Below are 16,498 nucleotides of genomic sequence, written 5' to 3' on the forward strand. Positions count from 1 at the left end.
ACAGCAGAAACGTCAAAAATACCTTAACTTAGCCAGCCGTTTTTTTGTTTTCAAATTTTGTTGAACACCTTGTAGTGGCAGTTGAGGTCCGAGTACAGTAAGGGCATACCCTCTGTAAGAGATAAAAGATTCTACTTGGTTCCTATGTCTTACATTCCTCGTTGTGTGGCGCCCGTAATCACATGGACAATGTCAAAAATACCTCAACAATGACATTGACAAAATTTGTAAGAAGCAATGTTCATTTTCGCCCTCAAAAATTTAATAGACACCCTGTTATGACAGTGAAGGTCGAAAAGCTTTACTGAAAGGAGATTCATGCCATCTTCATGAAATAGAAAATACTTCGTTCCTCTGTCTTACATTCCTCGTTGTGCGGTGCCCGCAATCACATCGAAAACGTCGAAAATACATCGATTCGTCTAATTTATTTTCTGAGTATTTTTTGCAGACACGCTGTACTGACAGCAAAGGTCCGAAATTATGTAAGAATTCTTACGTAATTTTGGTCGAGTTAACTGACCCGAGTGGAGCATAGATTACAAAGAAGGCAGTAGACTTTCAGGAATGGTTAACCAAGATTCATAACAAACAAGGATGACATGGCCAACCAAGATCTTTCAAGGTCATTGATAACGCTGATCTATTTAAGAGATTACCGTGGCTCTTCTTAGGGCGACGCTATTTATTATTTTATGCTATCGAGCAAACGGGACGCTTCTTCCAAACATTCACACTAAGATTTCATGAGCAACAAGAGATCATAAGATTATTTGCTGTATCTGGTAATACATTTTATTCGTCAGGCTTTTTTCATTTTTACACGAAAAATATTACACTTGATAAGAATAGATCAAATTATCAAAACATATATACAACAATCCAAAAAGAGAAACTCAGGTTATGATTACAACTAAGATTAATAACTAGACATTGAGATGAGCGAAAGTGAGTAAAGGCTAACAGCTTAGAAAACGAAAATTAAGGATACAAATCATTGTTTGGAATTTTAATTTGATTACTAAAGAAAGGCATCGTTTGATTTTCATGTATAATGGCAGTCAGTATGGAAACTCTCTTCCTGTTAAAAGAAAAAATCATTATTTTCACAATCCATTTACTTATTAAAGCAAACCAGTGAATAAATAATTAGATGAATAAGAAATAAAACAACAAGAAAACACTAACTGGGTCTCACCAGGATACCAAGCTTAGGTAGAAGGAACATTTAAAGATCAAAGGACAGGAGTGCTCCAATAAACCTAGAAAACTCAACTAGCTTATACGAGGGACACTTACTTCAAGTGTAGATAACAAGCTCTTGCTTTATAAACAAATCATTAGACCAACAGGGGCATACGCTCTCAGATCTAAAAGTGTGCTGCTCTATCAAACGCTACTATTCTTCAACGGTTTCAAAACAGGCTTCTTGAACAAATCATAAGCGCGCACTGGTTCGAGCTAGCGCAATTTGGATATCCACAGACAACTGGGTATAAAAACGGTAGCGCAGTATATTGGTAAAGTTTCCACAAACTATGAGCACTGCCTACATAACATCCAAACATAGAGGCCATTCAACTACTTGACAACTCATCTGAGTTGCGCTGCCTCAACTATACCAAGTCCTGGGGGCTGGTCACCCCCACAGGTCTGATCCCTCTCTTGAGGTTTTCTTTCTGCTTTCTCATGCAAATAAGTTACAATCTACTCTGTTCCTTGTATTTTTCACTTTATTTTATATTTTATAATAATGCTACTGTTTCTGTGATTCGAAAAAATTTACAACAAATAATAGAAAAGGAGAAAAAGAAACGTAACACTGATAAAGTGACAAGTAGACAATAATCATTTACTACCTATGGATCAGATCAAAACTTCATAGAGTATGTCACAGGATATAAAAAAATAATCAGCAACTGGGGTAGTCAGTCGACAGTTATACCAAGTGTGAGCCAACCGGCATTTCTTAACACGGTGGCTTATGGAGAAATCAACGACTGCTTGTGTTTTTTCCATTTTTTTTTTTATTCCATCTATATTAATTTGTGCAAATTTTGCTTTAAATGGATATTCAAAGCCATAATGAATCCATTAGTGTATGTTACTCTTGGATAACATTCATATATGGGCACAATTTCAGACTTTTTACCGGCCTACTAAGCTGGTTCAATATGTGTGGACCTGTTTCTGTAGCGGAGCCGAGTCGGGGGTGGGGTGCGCTGAACGCGAGTCTCTGCGCATGCGTCATTGCTAGTCGTCGCACTCTAGTCTCCGGAGTACTGGACAAAACAGCCTCCAAAAGTGGCTTCATCGGCGATCCAGTACATTGCGACTCTATTGTACTCTATGCATTAGACATAGGTGCAAGTGGGTCGAAAAAAGTAAACCAAAGTCAGAATCCTTTGTTGGTAGTACAGATATTCTTTTACGGTAAAATTGACGAATACTGATCAAACTTCCATCAACAAATTTCAATTTTTGGAGGTTCCGAATTTTTTGGTCTCCTATGGTTTCACTGTTTTCTCGTTAATTCTACCATGTAATTTCTCATGAACGGAACAACTGGGTGGCGTCCAAAGATAATGCTTCAATTGAACGTAAAAAAAGGATTCTCCTCCAAATGAAACCCAATTGGATCACTTCTTGCGTTGTGCAGTTGCTTAACCCAAAAACGCATCGTGATACACAGTTTCCAACTACCGACGTGATTTTGATTTTACAAAGACCGTTGGGCCCACCTGATTCAGAAACCGTCGATAGCCACCCGTGTTCCCCTCGTTTCCCTCCTCTCGGCCGCCATTTCGGAAAATGGCGGCAAAAATGGGTTTTCTCAGAAGATCTTCAAAGCAATGGCAGACATAAAAAAAAAAAAAAAAAAAAAAAAAAAAAAAAAAAAAAAATTATCTCGGTAAATAAATTCTCTACGTGTAAAAACCATAAAAATGGAGAGTTCATTACTCAAAATGAAGAGAAAATTCCACCCACTTGTTCTCAAACAGATAACCAATGCGCTGGGGCAATTCGATGGTGAAAGTGCAGAAGTGCGTGACTCGGAAAACACGATTGTTCAGGAGAGTAAAAAAATCTGTCTACATTCCTCCTTTGTGTAAATAGAAGGGTAATAATTCTCGAGGATAGCAAGAATAAGATGCTTTTTCAGACTTCATCAGAATTTTGAATAATTCCTCGAAGTGTTAGAAAGTACAGCAGAAATGCTGAGATTCGCGCTTTCGGCACTATGAATTGACACTTTAACACGAGATGCGCATTTTTGCGATCAGTGTTTTAATCCTGTTGTTGGCGGATTTTGGTCATTTAAAGACTGAAAAAAGAATTTCACACTTAAAATTCCTTATCAGAAGCCTTAGTTTGATCTCATACGGCAGGATCAGGCATTGTATGATTGGAAAATGACATTTGATCACGAGAAACGCATTGCTGCACTTAAGCCCGAGATAAGCGAAAAAAGTTCTACGGTTTTAGGCAAAGTTGTTGTAACAGTTAGATATGCAGTTAGGGCGGGGTAATCTGGACCTGTAAGGGGGAACATGCGCCTGGTGGGTAGGCAGCGTCTTTTACGTAGAGGCGAACTCTTATGCCGCATATTCTTAGGTATTTCTCATGGGAGAGTTCGCCTCTACGTAAAACACGCTGCATACCCACCAGGCGCATGTATCCCCTAACAGGTCCAGATACCCCGCCCTAAGTAGGCCCGTACCGCATATCGACGGTGTAAGTCGGCAATCAGGTAACTCGTTTGCGGTGTCTGAAAATCCCCGCCTCTATGTTATTTTTTTTAAAGAAGAACAAATTGACATCATTCCTTGAAGTTTTTGCAGAATTTTCTTCGCACAGAGAAGAAAAATCACGGCAGTTTTAAAGAATTGCCGTTGAGTAGTTTTCCGTTTAAAAAATAAGGTACCTATGACAGGAAGTCTGCGACGTCGCGAACCGAGTTATGTGATTGCCGACTTACACCGTCGATATCTATCTGTTACAATATCCTTGGTTTTAGGTGACTTCCCGATTTTTTTCAATTATAATCTCTTGCTGGCAGATAGATGACATCTTCAACAACACGTTCATGCAGCTAACTCAAGACTGTCAAAAATCGAGTTACGCACTTCTGCTCTTTCACCATCAAATTAGTAGGTACTAAAAATAAGAATTTAGAAAACATTCTAGCGCACCTGGAAAACAATTCAATACATAATTAAAGATAGTTATTAGGTACATTGAAAAGTTCAAGTCTCATTAGCAACTGGTCTGAAAAATATCAAAACAAAAGAGCAGGAATTTACTCAAAATCGGCAATTTCCAACCTTAGCCTGATCCTCGAAACATTTTCAGAGTTGATACCACTTACCGTGTCAATAACAATTACGAGTTTTGAAATCTGAAAAGGAGGGGGGGGGGAGGTCAAAGTTAAAACTTTAAATCGACATATCTCGTTAATGGTTTGTCATAGAGATATGATCTTGGTCGTAAAATTTAAAGGAAACCATCAGCCTCAGCTGATAACGAAATATGTCCATTTTAAAATTTTAATCCACTGTTGCCGAGTGCCTGGAACTTAAATTTTCAATTGTAACATTAAAGAGGTCGCATGAAAAATGACAAAACTAAATTTTTAGAAAGTACCCTGTTAAAGCTGTCGGTTTAAGGGCATGGATGATCTTGGAATTTGAAAAATACAAGGTGCCCGCTCAGCACAACAACTTTGAAAAATCATGGCTGCACTCCAAATTATGTTCCTAATATGAACTTAGGCTTGAATTGAAGCTTTGACAGTCAATTTCACATAAATGTAGTTTTATTATTTTTCAAGCAATCTCTTCAACGCCACAGCTCAAAATGTAAACAATTGAAAATTTGAGCTACAGCAATGTGGCAAAGGTGGATTAAAATTTAAAAGTAGACCTACTTCGTTGATAACAGCTGAAGCTAATGGTTTTTTCTACATTTTAAAACTAAGATCATCTCCCAACGACAAAAACGTTCATGAAATATACCGATTTGTAGACTCCCCTTCAGTAATAAGTTATAGAAAATGTGTGTATTTCTGTACAATCTAAAAGTTCACAATAAAATTTTAAAAATGATACGACTCTGATTTAAAGTTTTAACACTGACCCCCCTCACCTTCTTTTTCTAATTATCTGATTTCGAAAATAGTCATTGTTCCAGACTGCAAAAGTGATTCTCTTATCGACCCTGATGTTATTTTGAAGAGTCGGTTGAGGTTGAAAATGGACAATTTTGGGTAATGTCCTTTCTATGCTTCACAGTTTTAAATGCATTAGAGTATAACAAAATTCAGTATTAGAGGTACCAGACCTGCCAAGAAAGATATTAAAATATATTTACAACACTACTTGAGCTAAATTCTTTCTTTTAAGGAGAAGAAGAGGAAAATTAGGTACTATTTGCCTACCAAATCAGGGTTACAATTTACTTTTGGTGAGTTATTATGGTCCGCATCCTGAAAAGTTGTAAGGGAAGAGTTGAGTCAGGGGAACAGTTTGTTCTTTTGCTGGAGGGCCTATTTTATTTAACAGGAGAGTCCGTATAACCTTGTTGTCATTTGGTCAATTTTTGTTTATAAATGGCATTCTTTTTATTTTTAAATGGTGTTCTTTTTGTTTTTAAATGACATTCTTTTTGTTTCTTCATTCTATCATCTTCTGTATATAAAATCTCAAGTGTCCCATTAAATAAAATCAGCCCTTAAGCGTTGATTGGCTACGAAGAGCCTGGGTCATTAGAATAAGACAATGTGCCTGCGTTACAACAGCAGTCCAAGCCAGTTACTGACTCTGCTCTTCACCCACCACTTATATGGTTTGGACTACACAACAATGTGTACATCAGTTTGAAGGTTAATTTGAGCAATATCAACGTTTTGATCACCTATCATGTTTCATGTTATGACAGCAATGAAAAGCAACATTACAGTGCGCAGTGAAGTTTAGACAAGATTTGATAGAATTATGTTGGTAAAATTCAAGAGTTGCCAACCAGTGAAGAGGACGTACGATATTCTGAAAGTGATGGGCAAGTCAAGATAGCTCTTTTACAAACAATTGCTGCTACCTACTATGGGGATGTTGCACTCGGGAGGGATTTGGTGACTCATGGGTGCTCCTCTATAATTTTTCACGAGAAAACTGTTGGTGTGGTTAAAAACACTCCAAGTCCGATATTAAAGCTGCAAAAGCTAAATGAAGTTCAAAGTTCGAACGGAGGCCTCTCATTGGTCGGCTACATCACAACTTGTATACTATTTCTTGCGTTTTTGATACACCTATGTTTCCCCAGAAGGAATCTGAAGCCATTCTTTAAACACGATTTTAAGTCTATTTGTACCTTATTTTACCAAATTTTCTTGCAATTATCAGTTCCTCATATCCTCTAATTTACAACGGCATCAACGGATGTTTTAAAATCGCATCAGATTAAAACTTCATACATCTAAGGAAGTCCCAAAAGAGAGATTATGTGCCCCTTCAAGGGTTTTCACTGGTCAAATCAATTCTATTTATCGGTTTTTGTTTAAATACAGGGTGGCCCAGACCTACCGTACCAGGCATTTTTTTTCGGTTAACTTGGGTCGCAAGAAGTCCAGGATCGCGGGGATGAATCGGGAATCGACCCCAAGGAATCCGAATTTCATGGTCCCAGAGCCCCCCTGGCGGCCCTTGGGGGGTAAAAGGGGGGTCCGTACTTCAAAAGTCAGGGTTTTTGTCAAAATTTTGAAATTATTTCATCAAAGTCAGAACGTACGGAAAATTTTAACTTAAATAGACACCAAGAAATCCAAAATCCGCCCATCCGAGTCCAAAATACCGACCCCTAAAGGTGGGGAACACAGCCCCCTTTCAAAAAAATTCAAGTTCGTCAAATTGACGTGGAGACTCGGAAAAAATGTTTATTCATAGGTAATCGACCCCGAGGAATCCAAATTTGAGGGTCCCGTTGTCCTCAGAGACTTCTTTGATGGGGCACAGGGGGACTCTAAACTTTTAAATTTAACCGGTTTGGAGGTTACCCTTGTGCCCTGTCAGAAAAGTCTCTGAGGACAACGTTACCCTCAAACTTGGATTCCTCGGGGTCGATTACCTATGGATACACATTTTTTCCGAGTCTCTATACGTCAATTTGACGAACTTGAATTTTTTTGAAAGGGGGCTGTGTTCCCCACCTTTAGGGGTCGGTATTTTGGACACGGATGGGCGGATTTTGGATTTCTTGGTGTCTATTTAAGTTAAAATTTTCCGTACGTTCTGACTTGATGAAATAATTTCAAAATTTTGACAAAAATCCTGACTTTTGAAGTACGGACCCCCCTTTTACCCCCCAAGGGCCGCCAGGGGGGCTCTGGGACCATGAAATTTGGATTCCTTGGGGTCGATTCCCAATTCATCCCCGCGATCCTGGCCTACGTGCGACCCAAATTAACCGAAAAAAATGCCTGGTACGGTAGGTCTGGGCCACCCTGTATATCAACGCAGGTATTAGATATTTTGGGTAGAAGCAAGTTTGTATCCATTATTTGGCTCCTAATGATTACCTATTGTATCAGTATTTCAGTATATATGATGTATGATTGAGGTATTCCTGATCATCCGTATCCTGCTCACTGCTACAGCTACCTGTCATTGGAAGTTTTAGAAATATGATGGGAACTGACTCAATTAATTGCCTTCGATATCATAACGATATAGTTTTTGAATACACTCTTTGCATCCTTAGTCTTATGTAATTATCAAAATACCATAAATTCATCCCAACAGGCTTTGGATTAAAGGGAGAGGGTAACTCCTGGACGAGACGGGTGATCAAGTGCCAACAGTTTTTAGCTGGTGCATAGTTGGTGGAGAATCTTACCCAATATAAAAATTTATCGTCTTTACTACTAATTTACTTTCCAGCCGACAGATTTAAACAGGTAAAAATGTTCTAATGAGATTATAGTGATCCCTCAACTAGCGCAGCTGAGCGATACACATTTCATACAAAAAAAAATAGAACCTCAGCATCCAATATCCAACCAATTAAATGCAAAAAGCTACTTATACCATGCTACGGCAGCTAGTTTCTAGTACTTAGAGAACCAAAAGTACATTAGATGAGTCATTCGGGAAATGGGACATATACACGTCCCGGATAGGATTGTAAATATAACCTCACTTTCGTGACACGCTTTGATGTATCCCAAATAATTAAATAATCTGATGCGGTTCGTAAGTTTCTGAGGATGTTCTTATCACCTTGAGAATGTAAAGAGCTTACTATCACAAGAAAATTTGATGAATACGGCCTTCAACAGTCTGAGAATTCCATTTGAAAATAGACTTCAGTTAGATCCATCATACTCTGGAGGACGATGGAGCCAATACAAGCCAATGTAAATGACATTGCGTGACGTAAATAGCCCCAAATTTCCAAAAGGAATGATTTCTGGCTCATCCTCAGATGAGAGGAAGAGGATTCTTCAGAGGAGCTGCTGAAATCAAATAACTGAAGGAGCATATAGGGTTCACTTCATGGCAAATAAATGAGGGGCTTGAAGGACAAAGAGCACAAATGCAATTTTTGAAAAATCGAGGCTTAATAATTTCGAGTAAAACTAGTCTGAATGCATATTCTGCGAAAAATTCGCTCCCAAGTTCAGATTTTTAAAATTTTGGAAACTACCCGGGAAGTTAGACTGCCCCTTAGAATTTTCTTATTTAAGCAATAAACGAGATTTGAGGGACTTGGAGGACAAGATGCATATGTATAGTTTTTGAAAAATAAAGATAGGTATTAAAGGTTTTTAAGTAAAAATATTCTTACTGCATATTCTGAGAAAAATCGCTCTTTAATTCCAATTATTAAGTATCAAAAAGTCAGTTTGAACTTTCTTTCCACCATAAGGATCCATGTAATTTCGAAACTGTAAACATATTTTCTCGAAATAGCAAATACAGCACTTGTGTGCCTCGTCCTCCAAGCCCCTCCAGTTATAATTCCACAAGTTTTTCAAGAAATCTCAGCCAAAAGTCACTTTTTGCAATGCTATCGCACTGTGTTATGCTTGCGCTCTTAATAATAATAGTAAAAAAACAAAACAAACCCGTTTGCCCATTCATAAAAAATGTCATCAAAGCATTCCTGGGATCTATGAAAGATACGGTCATTGAACTTTCCATCAGACTGCATCAGTTACGTGAGCATGATGCCATGCTCTATTATAGGACCAATTGACGATGCATCAAAAAGATGAATTCTGGAACGCAACCGTAGATTACAAGTTGTGACGTCACATAACATCTATACTCTCCCGCCATTCTTAGTTTTAAATTTTTCCACTAAAAATTTACGAACGTTCAGGAGCTTTTTTGGGATGTGGGGGGGGGGGGGGGGGGGTCCAAAAATGCCAGGAAAATTCATTTAGCTCAGAATAATGCACACTATTAGAAAATGAATTAAAAAAAATAGGTGCAACATACCCATTACATATATGTTTGTAACCGTTCCCTTCAAATAATGCTACAATGGTAATAAAAAATTATGCTAATAAAGCTTGAGAGTATACCTGATAATGCCTCGAGAAGAATTGTTTCATAAAATACTTAAAAGAAGGATATTACAACTTCTTGAGGAAAAAAAAATTACTTGTTTGTGTTGTGAAATGCTACTGCAGCCTTAAGTATTTCATAGTTTGCCATCTTTACAGTGATAGCAATCCATCCTGGGTTTGTTTCAAAAGCATTACAAGTTCTTGTTTCAGAACAGGAAAAAAACCGAAGTGCAGCAAGACTTCAGGAACAATCTTTCCATTCTGTCCTATTTTAAGCTATAAAAATATAGAACATCTTTCCTGAACTTGAGCTACGGCTCCTCTTAATCTGCTCACAACCTGTCAGTTAAGATAAGAACCTTGAGTCATCACCCACTGCGCCAATCATTGAAATTTTGTGTTTGTCAAAATGGAGAAAGGGAGATTGGAGCTATGTTGTTTGGTCGATTGAGATTCGTAACACAAGCTCCTAAATGGGCCGAATAATTGGCTAGTTAAGGGCATGTCTTTGGTAGCCTACAACCAGACAATCACCTAGCCCAGTTAGGAACTCGCATTGCGGATCACAGTTGACCGGACCAGAGAGCCCACGAATTAAATAGAGTATCTCCATTCCCCTTGGTCTTGTCTTGTTTACCATACAAAATAAAAATTTCAACAATCAGCCCACTGGCTTAATTTGGACTCGAATCTCTCTTAAGTACCAACTTCTAACTAATTCTAAAATATAATACTGTACAGTCAAAATTTTAAAATCAGAACACATAAAATTACATAAACTTGTAATACTTAACAAAATGTTAAAAAGAGTAAAAAAAGAAAAGAAACTATTTACAAAAGAGATTAGAAAATGGTTTCTTATCAAACCTATTGCAACAGATTTATCAAGGATTGATTATTATGCAGACAAAGATTATTTGTGATTATACTTAGGAGTTTTCATTGTAGGAGATACGCAAATGGGGCATGTTTAAGAGATTCTAATTAACTACGCAACTTTACATTATTAAATTCTCGGTTGCAAAATTGTCATTTGACAGTTACCATAAGTAAAACAATTTCACTTTTTTCTTTAGTTGATTCATTGAGGCTTATGCAAGGATGGCCAAATTCCTGGTTCGGATTATTTTCATTTTTTGGTGTGATGTCTTGCTATATTGAAGAGCTACATTTATGAAAATTTCGAATCTTAACATTTTTTCTTGCAGTTAGGCAATGTTGCCAAATTGCCACCTTAAAAATAAGATGATTTTAAACCAACAAGTTATAATGTCTTCCAAAATTGTGATTCTTCCTATAGTTAGTTGATTTTTGTACAAGATTTCCTATTAATTTTATGATACTTCCCTTTATTTGGATTTATAGCTTTTTGAATTTTATGTGTTTGAGCCTGCCAATAACGCTATTTTCTGTTTGACAGAAAAAAAAGGAGAAACAAATTCATATACAATATTAGTCTGATCCTTCATTGATTGATATATTGGTAGAGAAACAATTAGTTCAGGAGTTGTAAGCATTTGGATGCACGATTTTTAGGTATCTGACACCACTACAGCCATTTGGAGCATTCTGATGCACAGCTTTGAGATTGGTTTACTGATATGATAGGATTTCCCAATACTGAATGACTTACGCAAATTTTTTTTTTTCAGTATTCGGCTCCTCCTGCCTTTTAGCACAATGAAACACCGAAATTGGATAGGAGTCTTCAACTTATCACACTCCAGTTTCCAATTTTACCTCTTTAGTAGATCTTGACCCAACACTTTTCAAGCTTTTTAGGATTACATTCTTTTCTGAGCTGAGATGGATTAAATTCTACAGAGAGACAGTATACTCAATGGATCCGTCTCTGAGCAACGAGGTTTTTACACTTGAAAATCACACAAATCTTTAAGACGGTAACAAATTTGAAAATAAAATCACAAAGTTGAGATGTAAGCAGAAGCCTTTGACAAAATATCACAATGAAAATTGATTATAGAGGAAAGGTATCTAGGAGGACGATTTTTTAGCCCACCCGGCATCCCGTAATTCTACAATTTTTCGCTCATTGAGGGTGTTTGTTTTATAGGGTCTACCATGAATCGGCCATTTTCTTATTTTTTCAAGGTCCAATGTGGCCTAAACATGGGTCTATAGGTCGATTTCGCCCAACATCGTAGGTATTTTAACATTCAGTGTGTGCTTCCTCAACGATCCTGTTGGACAAGCAAAATCCATTAGATACTCACATTTCTTTTTCGTCCGATGTGAGTTTTCCTTCGGTTGTCAAACTTAAAACACTAAGGCCGTTTCGGCTGTATCAGCCATCATCAGGTGAATGACAAAGTAAAACAGAGAACGAAAATAAAAGTGGAAGCTGAAACTTTAGTGCAGTATCTCCGGCGGCGCGTTGCAAAACTAGCAAGTGAGATATCGTGATCAGCTGATCGTGTTGCGTCATATAGGAGGACGGAGGGAATGACCACCGGTGCCACCTGTTGTTCTAATTAAGAGTTGAGAAGATGGTCCTTTGGTGTCTTCAAGAGTTCAATTTGTTCCAGCACATTTAGTTTTCGACCTTTTTGACAAACTCTTCCCAATTTGGCCTGACAACCTTCTAGTTTGTGATTGGTGTCAATGATATAGTCGCCAAATGATGAGTGTCCCCTTCTTTTTAGAATGGCACAGTCCATGTTACTTTAGCCTTGTTGCCACACTTCTGCCCGTCTGTCCCACATACGTTTTTCCGCAGCTGCATAAAATTCTATATGCACCGCTAGATTTCAATTTTTCTTCTTTTTCTTCTGTATTTGTTAATATTCTGCCCAAACTTCTTTGGAGTCCAAATTCCCACTTTTCCTTTCAAGGAAATTAGGGACTTACAGTGCAAAAGGATCATGTGAAGAGTAACTAAACCGCGAAAGCATGCAGAAGATAGCACTTGCAGCTGTCTTTCCTAACGCTAGCTTGACATGAAAATGAGTGATGCCCTTTTATATATTTTAAATAAAATTAGTCGATTTTTAATCATCCAAACAATTTTGAAGAGTCTTTACAGTGATTGGTGGAAATTCGACAAAGACCGGTAGCTTCTTTCAATAAAATTTTCTGCCCAGACGCTAGTGACCCCATCTTTCAAAACTTCATTTTTGCACTAACGACTCTTCTTGCTATCTTGACAGTACAGGAGTCAAATTATTATCTGTAGAAATAAAGCATGTTTCAATGAGGAATTTTTGCTTCTTAACTACAGATAACATGAATGAGATTCGATTCTTTGATTCAGCAGCTATATTTTCAACTTTACTATCGTTTTCATAAACAAAGAGTAGAAAGACATCTAATGGAAGTTGTAGAAACCCATACTAGCTTCTGATTGATGACATCAATCACTTCGGCACCAAACTAGGGCGTTTTAAATTTGCAGAAAAGCTGCGCTTTTTTAATTGCGTATTTCTCAGTTTCTGGGTTACCTTTTCACATCTTTTAAGTATGCATCTCGTTATATGCATCATTTACCTCCAGACACAGGAATTTGCAAGTCAAAATTCGTTCATGGTTTAGTGGCCCACTGTTAATGCAAGATAGGTGACAGAGTTTTCAGTAACTGGCTACCTATCGCATCCGTTCACTAGTATGTACCTTGCACAAGGCGTAAAACTGAGGCAGAAAAACGAAGCATCTGAGGAAAGAGCGGGGGGGAGGACAGTTCTAAGACTTGACGACCGCAGTTCTAAACGAATGATCAGATGGAAAGGGCAGCTAGAATTAGTTCAACAGTTCATCAGTTTAGCTAGGATCTTAAGACACTCTATTATGAGGGAGAAAATTTTCAACTTCCTCAGTGCAAACCTTCAAAAAACGGTTAATTTCTAGTGTGAGTTGGTAAGTCGTTCTTATTCAGCCATTTTCAATTCCAGCAAAAAACTGGAAAATTCGAAGAAATTTTTTAATGGGGACAAGGTTTGATTTCTAGTATAATTGGCCAAAGTGACTTAGAAACATAACTCTTGTGAACATACTCGGAGGATTATTTGCTCTTCCAACCGGATGATAGTGAAACGACGCGTCAAATGTCAAAAAACCCGCATTATTGGGCAACATACGCCTTCAGGGCTGTGTTTAGGCTACTATTATACCCAGGTGGAGTAGAAAAATGGTCGCTTATGATCAATTTTTTAAGTATAATATGGACCCTTAATGCCCAAAAGATTGCGTAGTTACGGAAATTCAGAGTTGGTCCAGAAACTACACAAGAAATTGATACCCTTTCCTTTAGATTAAGGGGGAGGGGGGATCTTTCCTTTACCTTCATGGCTTTATATCTTTGAGTTACTCTCCTCAGAATTCAATTCAAACTACATTGTGGGATATGGAGGGACTAAAGGCTAAGTATCCACGGGTTATATGTACATAGCTCCATGTTACTTACTAAATTAATAATGAACCAACTACTTTCAAAATGTGTACTTTGTCTAATGAAAAGTGACTCAAACCACCATGGTTGCCATTTATACTGACAAACAATGTGAGAAAGAAAAGAGTGATTCATAATTTTTGTTTTGTTTAAGAGATCTTTCTGATATGAAAAAATGGCAACAATTGTATAGGATGAATTCCGAATCAAGGTTTTGAAATTGGCTTAGAAAACCATCAGTTTAGTTACTCTAAAAAAAAAAACCCTTTCCTGAAAACCCAACAGAAAAAGGTCACATTGAGTTCCTAAATACAATGGAATTGGAAACTGGGTTTTTGTACTTTTATGCTGTTCCGTTATACATTATTGATGCTCAATGAAAGAGGCCCTATTGAAACCTGTTATTTTTGTCCCACCAAGTGTGGAAAGGATTACACTAGACATCAAAGGTATAGAATAAACAAAGAATAAATTAATGAAAGAAAGAGAAGGTAATAACAGAAACTAAATCGAATCAAGAAAGGTAAACAAATAAAATAAATAGGTTAGAGTTACTTAGGTTGAAATAGACCTTACAAATTGCTAGTACCAAAGACAGGTATCAACTTTTTGTATTCAGCCCAAACTGGCTATTGAATGTTTGCAAAGGTATCTTGCCGGAACTGAATAATCCTTATCCCTGTGAGAAAAATGAATCACTTTAGCATATTTCACATGCTTTTCCTCCTCTTTAAACAATCTATTTACGTTTTGCCGGGTGCACCACATTATTAATGAACTTTAAGGACTTAAGAGACCTACAACAAATATTGTTAACTCAAAAATTATTTTGCGTTCTGACTGCATTTGATACTTTTGAAAATTTGCCAAAGTATACAATATTTTATTCAAACCCTTCAGTCATGTAAACTGTTTAGGGCCGTGGAACCTTTTGAGGACTTTGGAGTGGAAGGCCGGTTTGGGTTTGGTTGGATTTTAAAATTTCAGTTCAGAAATTCTGAGCTTATTTGCACATTTTGTTTTAAGTTTAACAGGCACTTGCATGTACATCCGGTTTTTAGCTAGTGCAGAGGGTCGTAATTGTTCCGAAGAGTCTGTTTTTTTACGGGACTTTCTTGATTTTGGGAAGTTTGGCATAATTCGCCTGATTTTGCGAACTCTCACGAGTGATAGCGGCTCTACCAGTTTTGTATCGTACAGGAGTCACCAGAATATCACGCTGCAGTCGAAGTGTTGAAAGTGTCCAAGACTTGGCAGGATCTACAAGCTTTTGTTCAAGTCAAAAAGAGGGGAAAAAGGCAGGTAGTATATATAAGTACTTATTCAGTATACCAGAAAAAATTGTATTCAGTCAGAGTTGGGTATCCAGTATTCAACTCTACTCTATGGTAAATCAATTTTAAAAAAATTCCTCCAAAGAAAAGAAGAAGCAGCTGCTAGGTGCCCAAAATCATCAGTCTCATAGAATTTCTCTTGAAAAAGAGACATTTATTTCAAATAGGGTATCACATATCTGATGTAGTTGCACTGATTTTGATATAGAAAGGTCATGACCTCCATATTGAAATAATGCCACCTTCAAACAGAAGTTAAGAAAAAAAAGGAAACCTAGTTATAAAAAAAATGACCAGCAAATAAGTTAAGATTTTGTTAGTTCGACTTGTGCCCTTATGATGCTTAAAATAAACCTATAACAAATTAATAAATAAACCTTTGGATGATCTCACTAGAAATTTAGGTGGGGGGACCAACTGCAGTGATCCTCTTCTCACAGAGATTCATGTGCGCTTAGTCCAGACGTGGTTTGTAGCTTGTCTTCCAAACCTCAGCTAGTGTCACTGCTGCATGGAAACGGTAAAATATGCTAAGCGGTAATGTGATGCGTTGAATCATAGACCAGGCTAGGAATCCATAAAAGTTCAACTGAAAGAAGATAAAGTATTTAGGGTAAAATGAAGTTTGAAAAACATTATTGAAGCAAAAACGACAATAATTCCTCCACCTGGATTTTCTTCATTTTTTGTGCATGAATAGAGTTAAGAGAGGGCATCGATTCCTGAAATTTCAGCCCCCCGAAAAAATCTGATAAGGAGGGGCAGAGTTCAAAGTCGAAAAACCCGATACAAGACGTTGCCTCATAGCTTTTCAACAAATTTAGATATCAACAAGCAGTCCCAAATGGCAAATCTCTAGGGTCTAGGGGGCTAATCCCAAATTGAACACTCAAGATTTCGAACGAGTGTACAAGTTGCATACTTATCTTATCAAAAAGTCAGGAAAAATTGACTAAATCGGATTTGAGATCACAATTTTTCTCACGTTCGTGTAAACACTGAAAAGCACCAAAAAAATAAACCATTAAATGTTCACCAAAAACGGATATGCTATATATTATACTATCATGAATTCTCTACCGCAACACAGGGGACTTATTTGTTCACATGTTATGACTGCAAAACCAATGAAAAACACGGCTTTCCGGGCTTTTAAGCCACGCGCCACGTGTCCCCACTTAGTCCGGAATTCGG

General features: G+C 37.4%; 1 protein-coding gene across 5 annotated transcripts in view; it reads right to left on the reverse strand.

Annotated features, from left to right (window-relative positions):
• Positions 1–769: 769 nt before the first annotated feature.
• The window catches only part of OtopLa (proton channel otopetrin-like a), a 130,150-nt gene continuing 114,421 nt past the window's right edge, over positions 770–16,498 (reverse strand). For all 5 annotated transcript variants that reach the window (XM_019043864.2, XM_019043867.2, XM_072296494.1 and 2 more), the window contains one exon: positions 770–15,893. In XM_019043864.2, coding sequence (XP_018899409.1) covers positions 15,759–15,893 — 135 coding nt within the window. In that variant the 3' untranslated portion in view covers positions 770–15,758. The remainder of the gene's footprint in view (positions 15,894–16,498) is intronic.

This window comes from Bemisia tabaci, chromosome 2 (genome assembly GCF_918797505.1).
Source record: "Bemisia tabaci chromosome 2, PGI_BMITA_v3".
NCBI lineage: Eukaryota > Metazoa > Arthropoda > Insecta > Hemiptera > Aleyrodidae > Bemisia > Bemisia tabaci.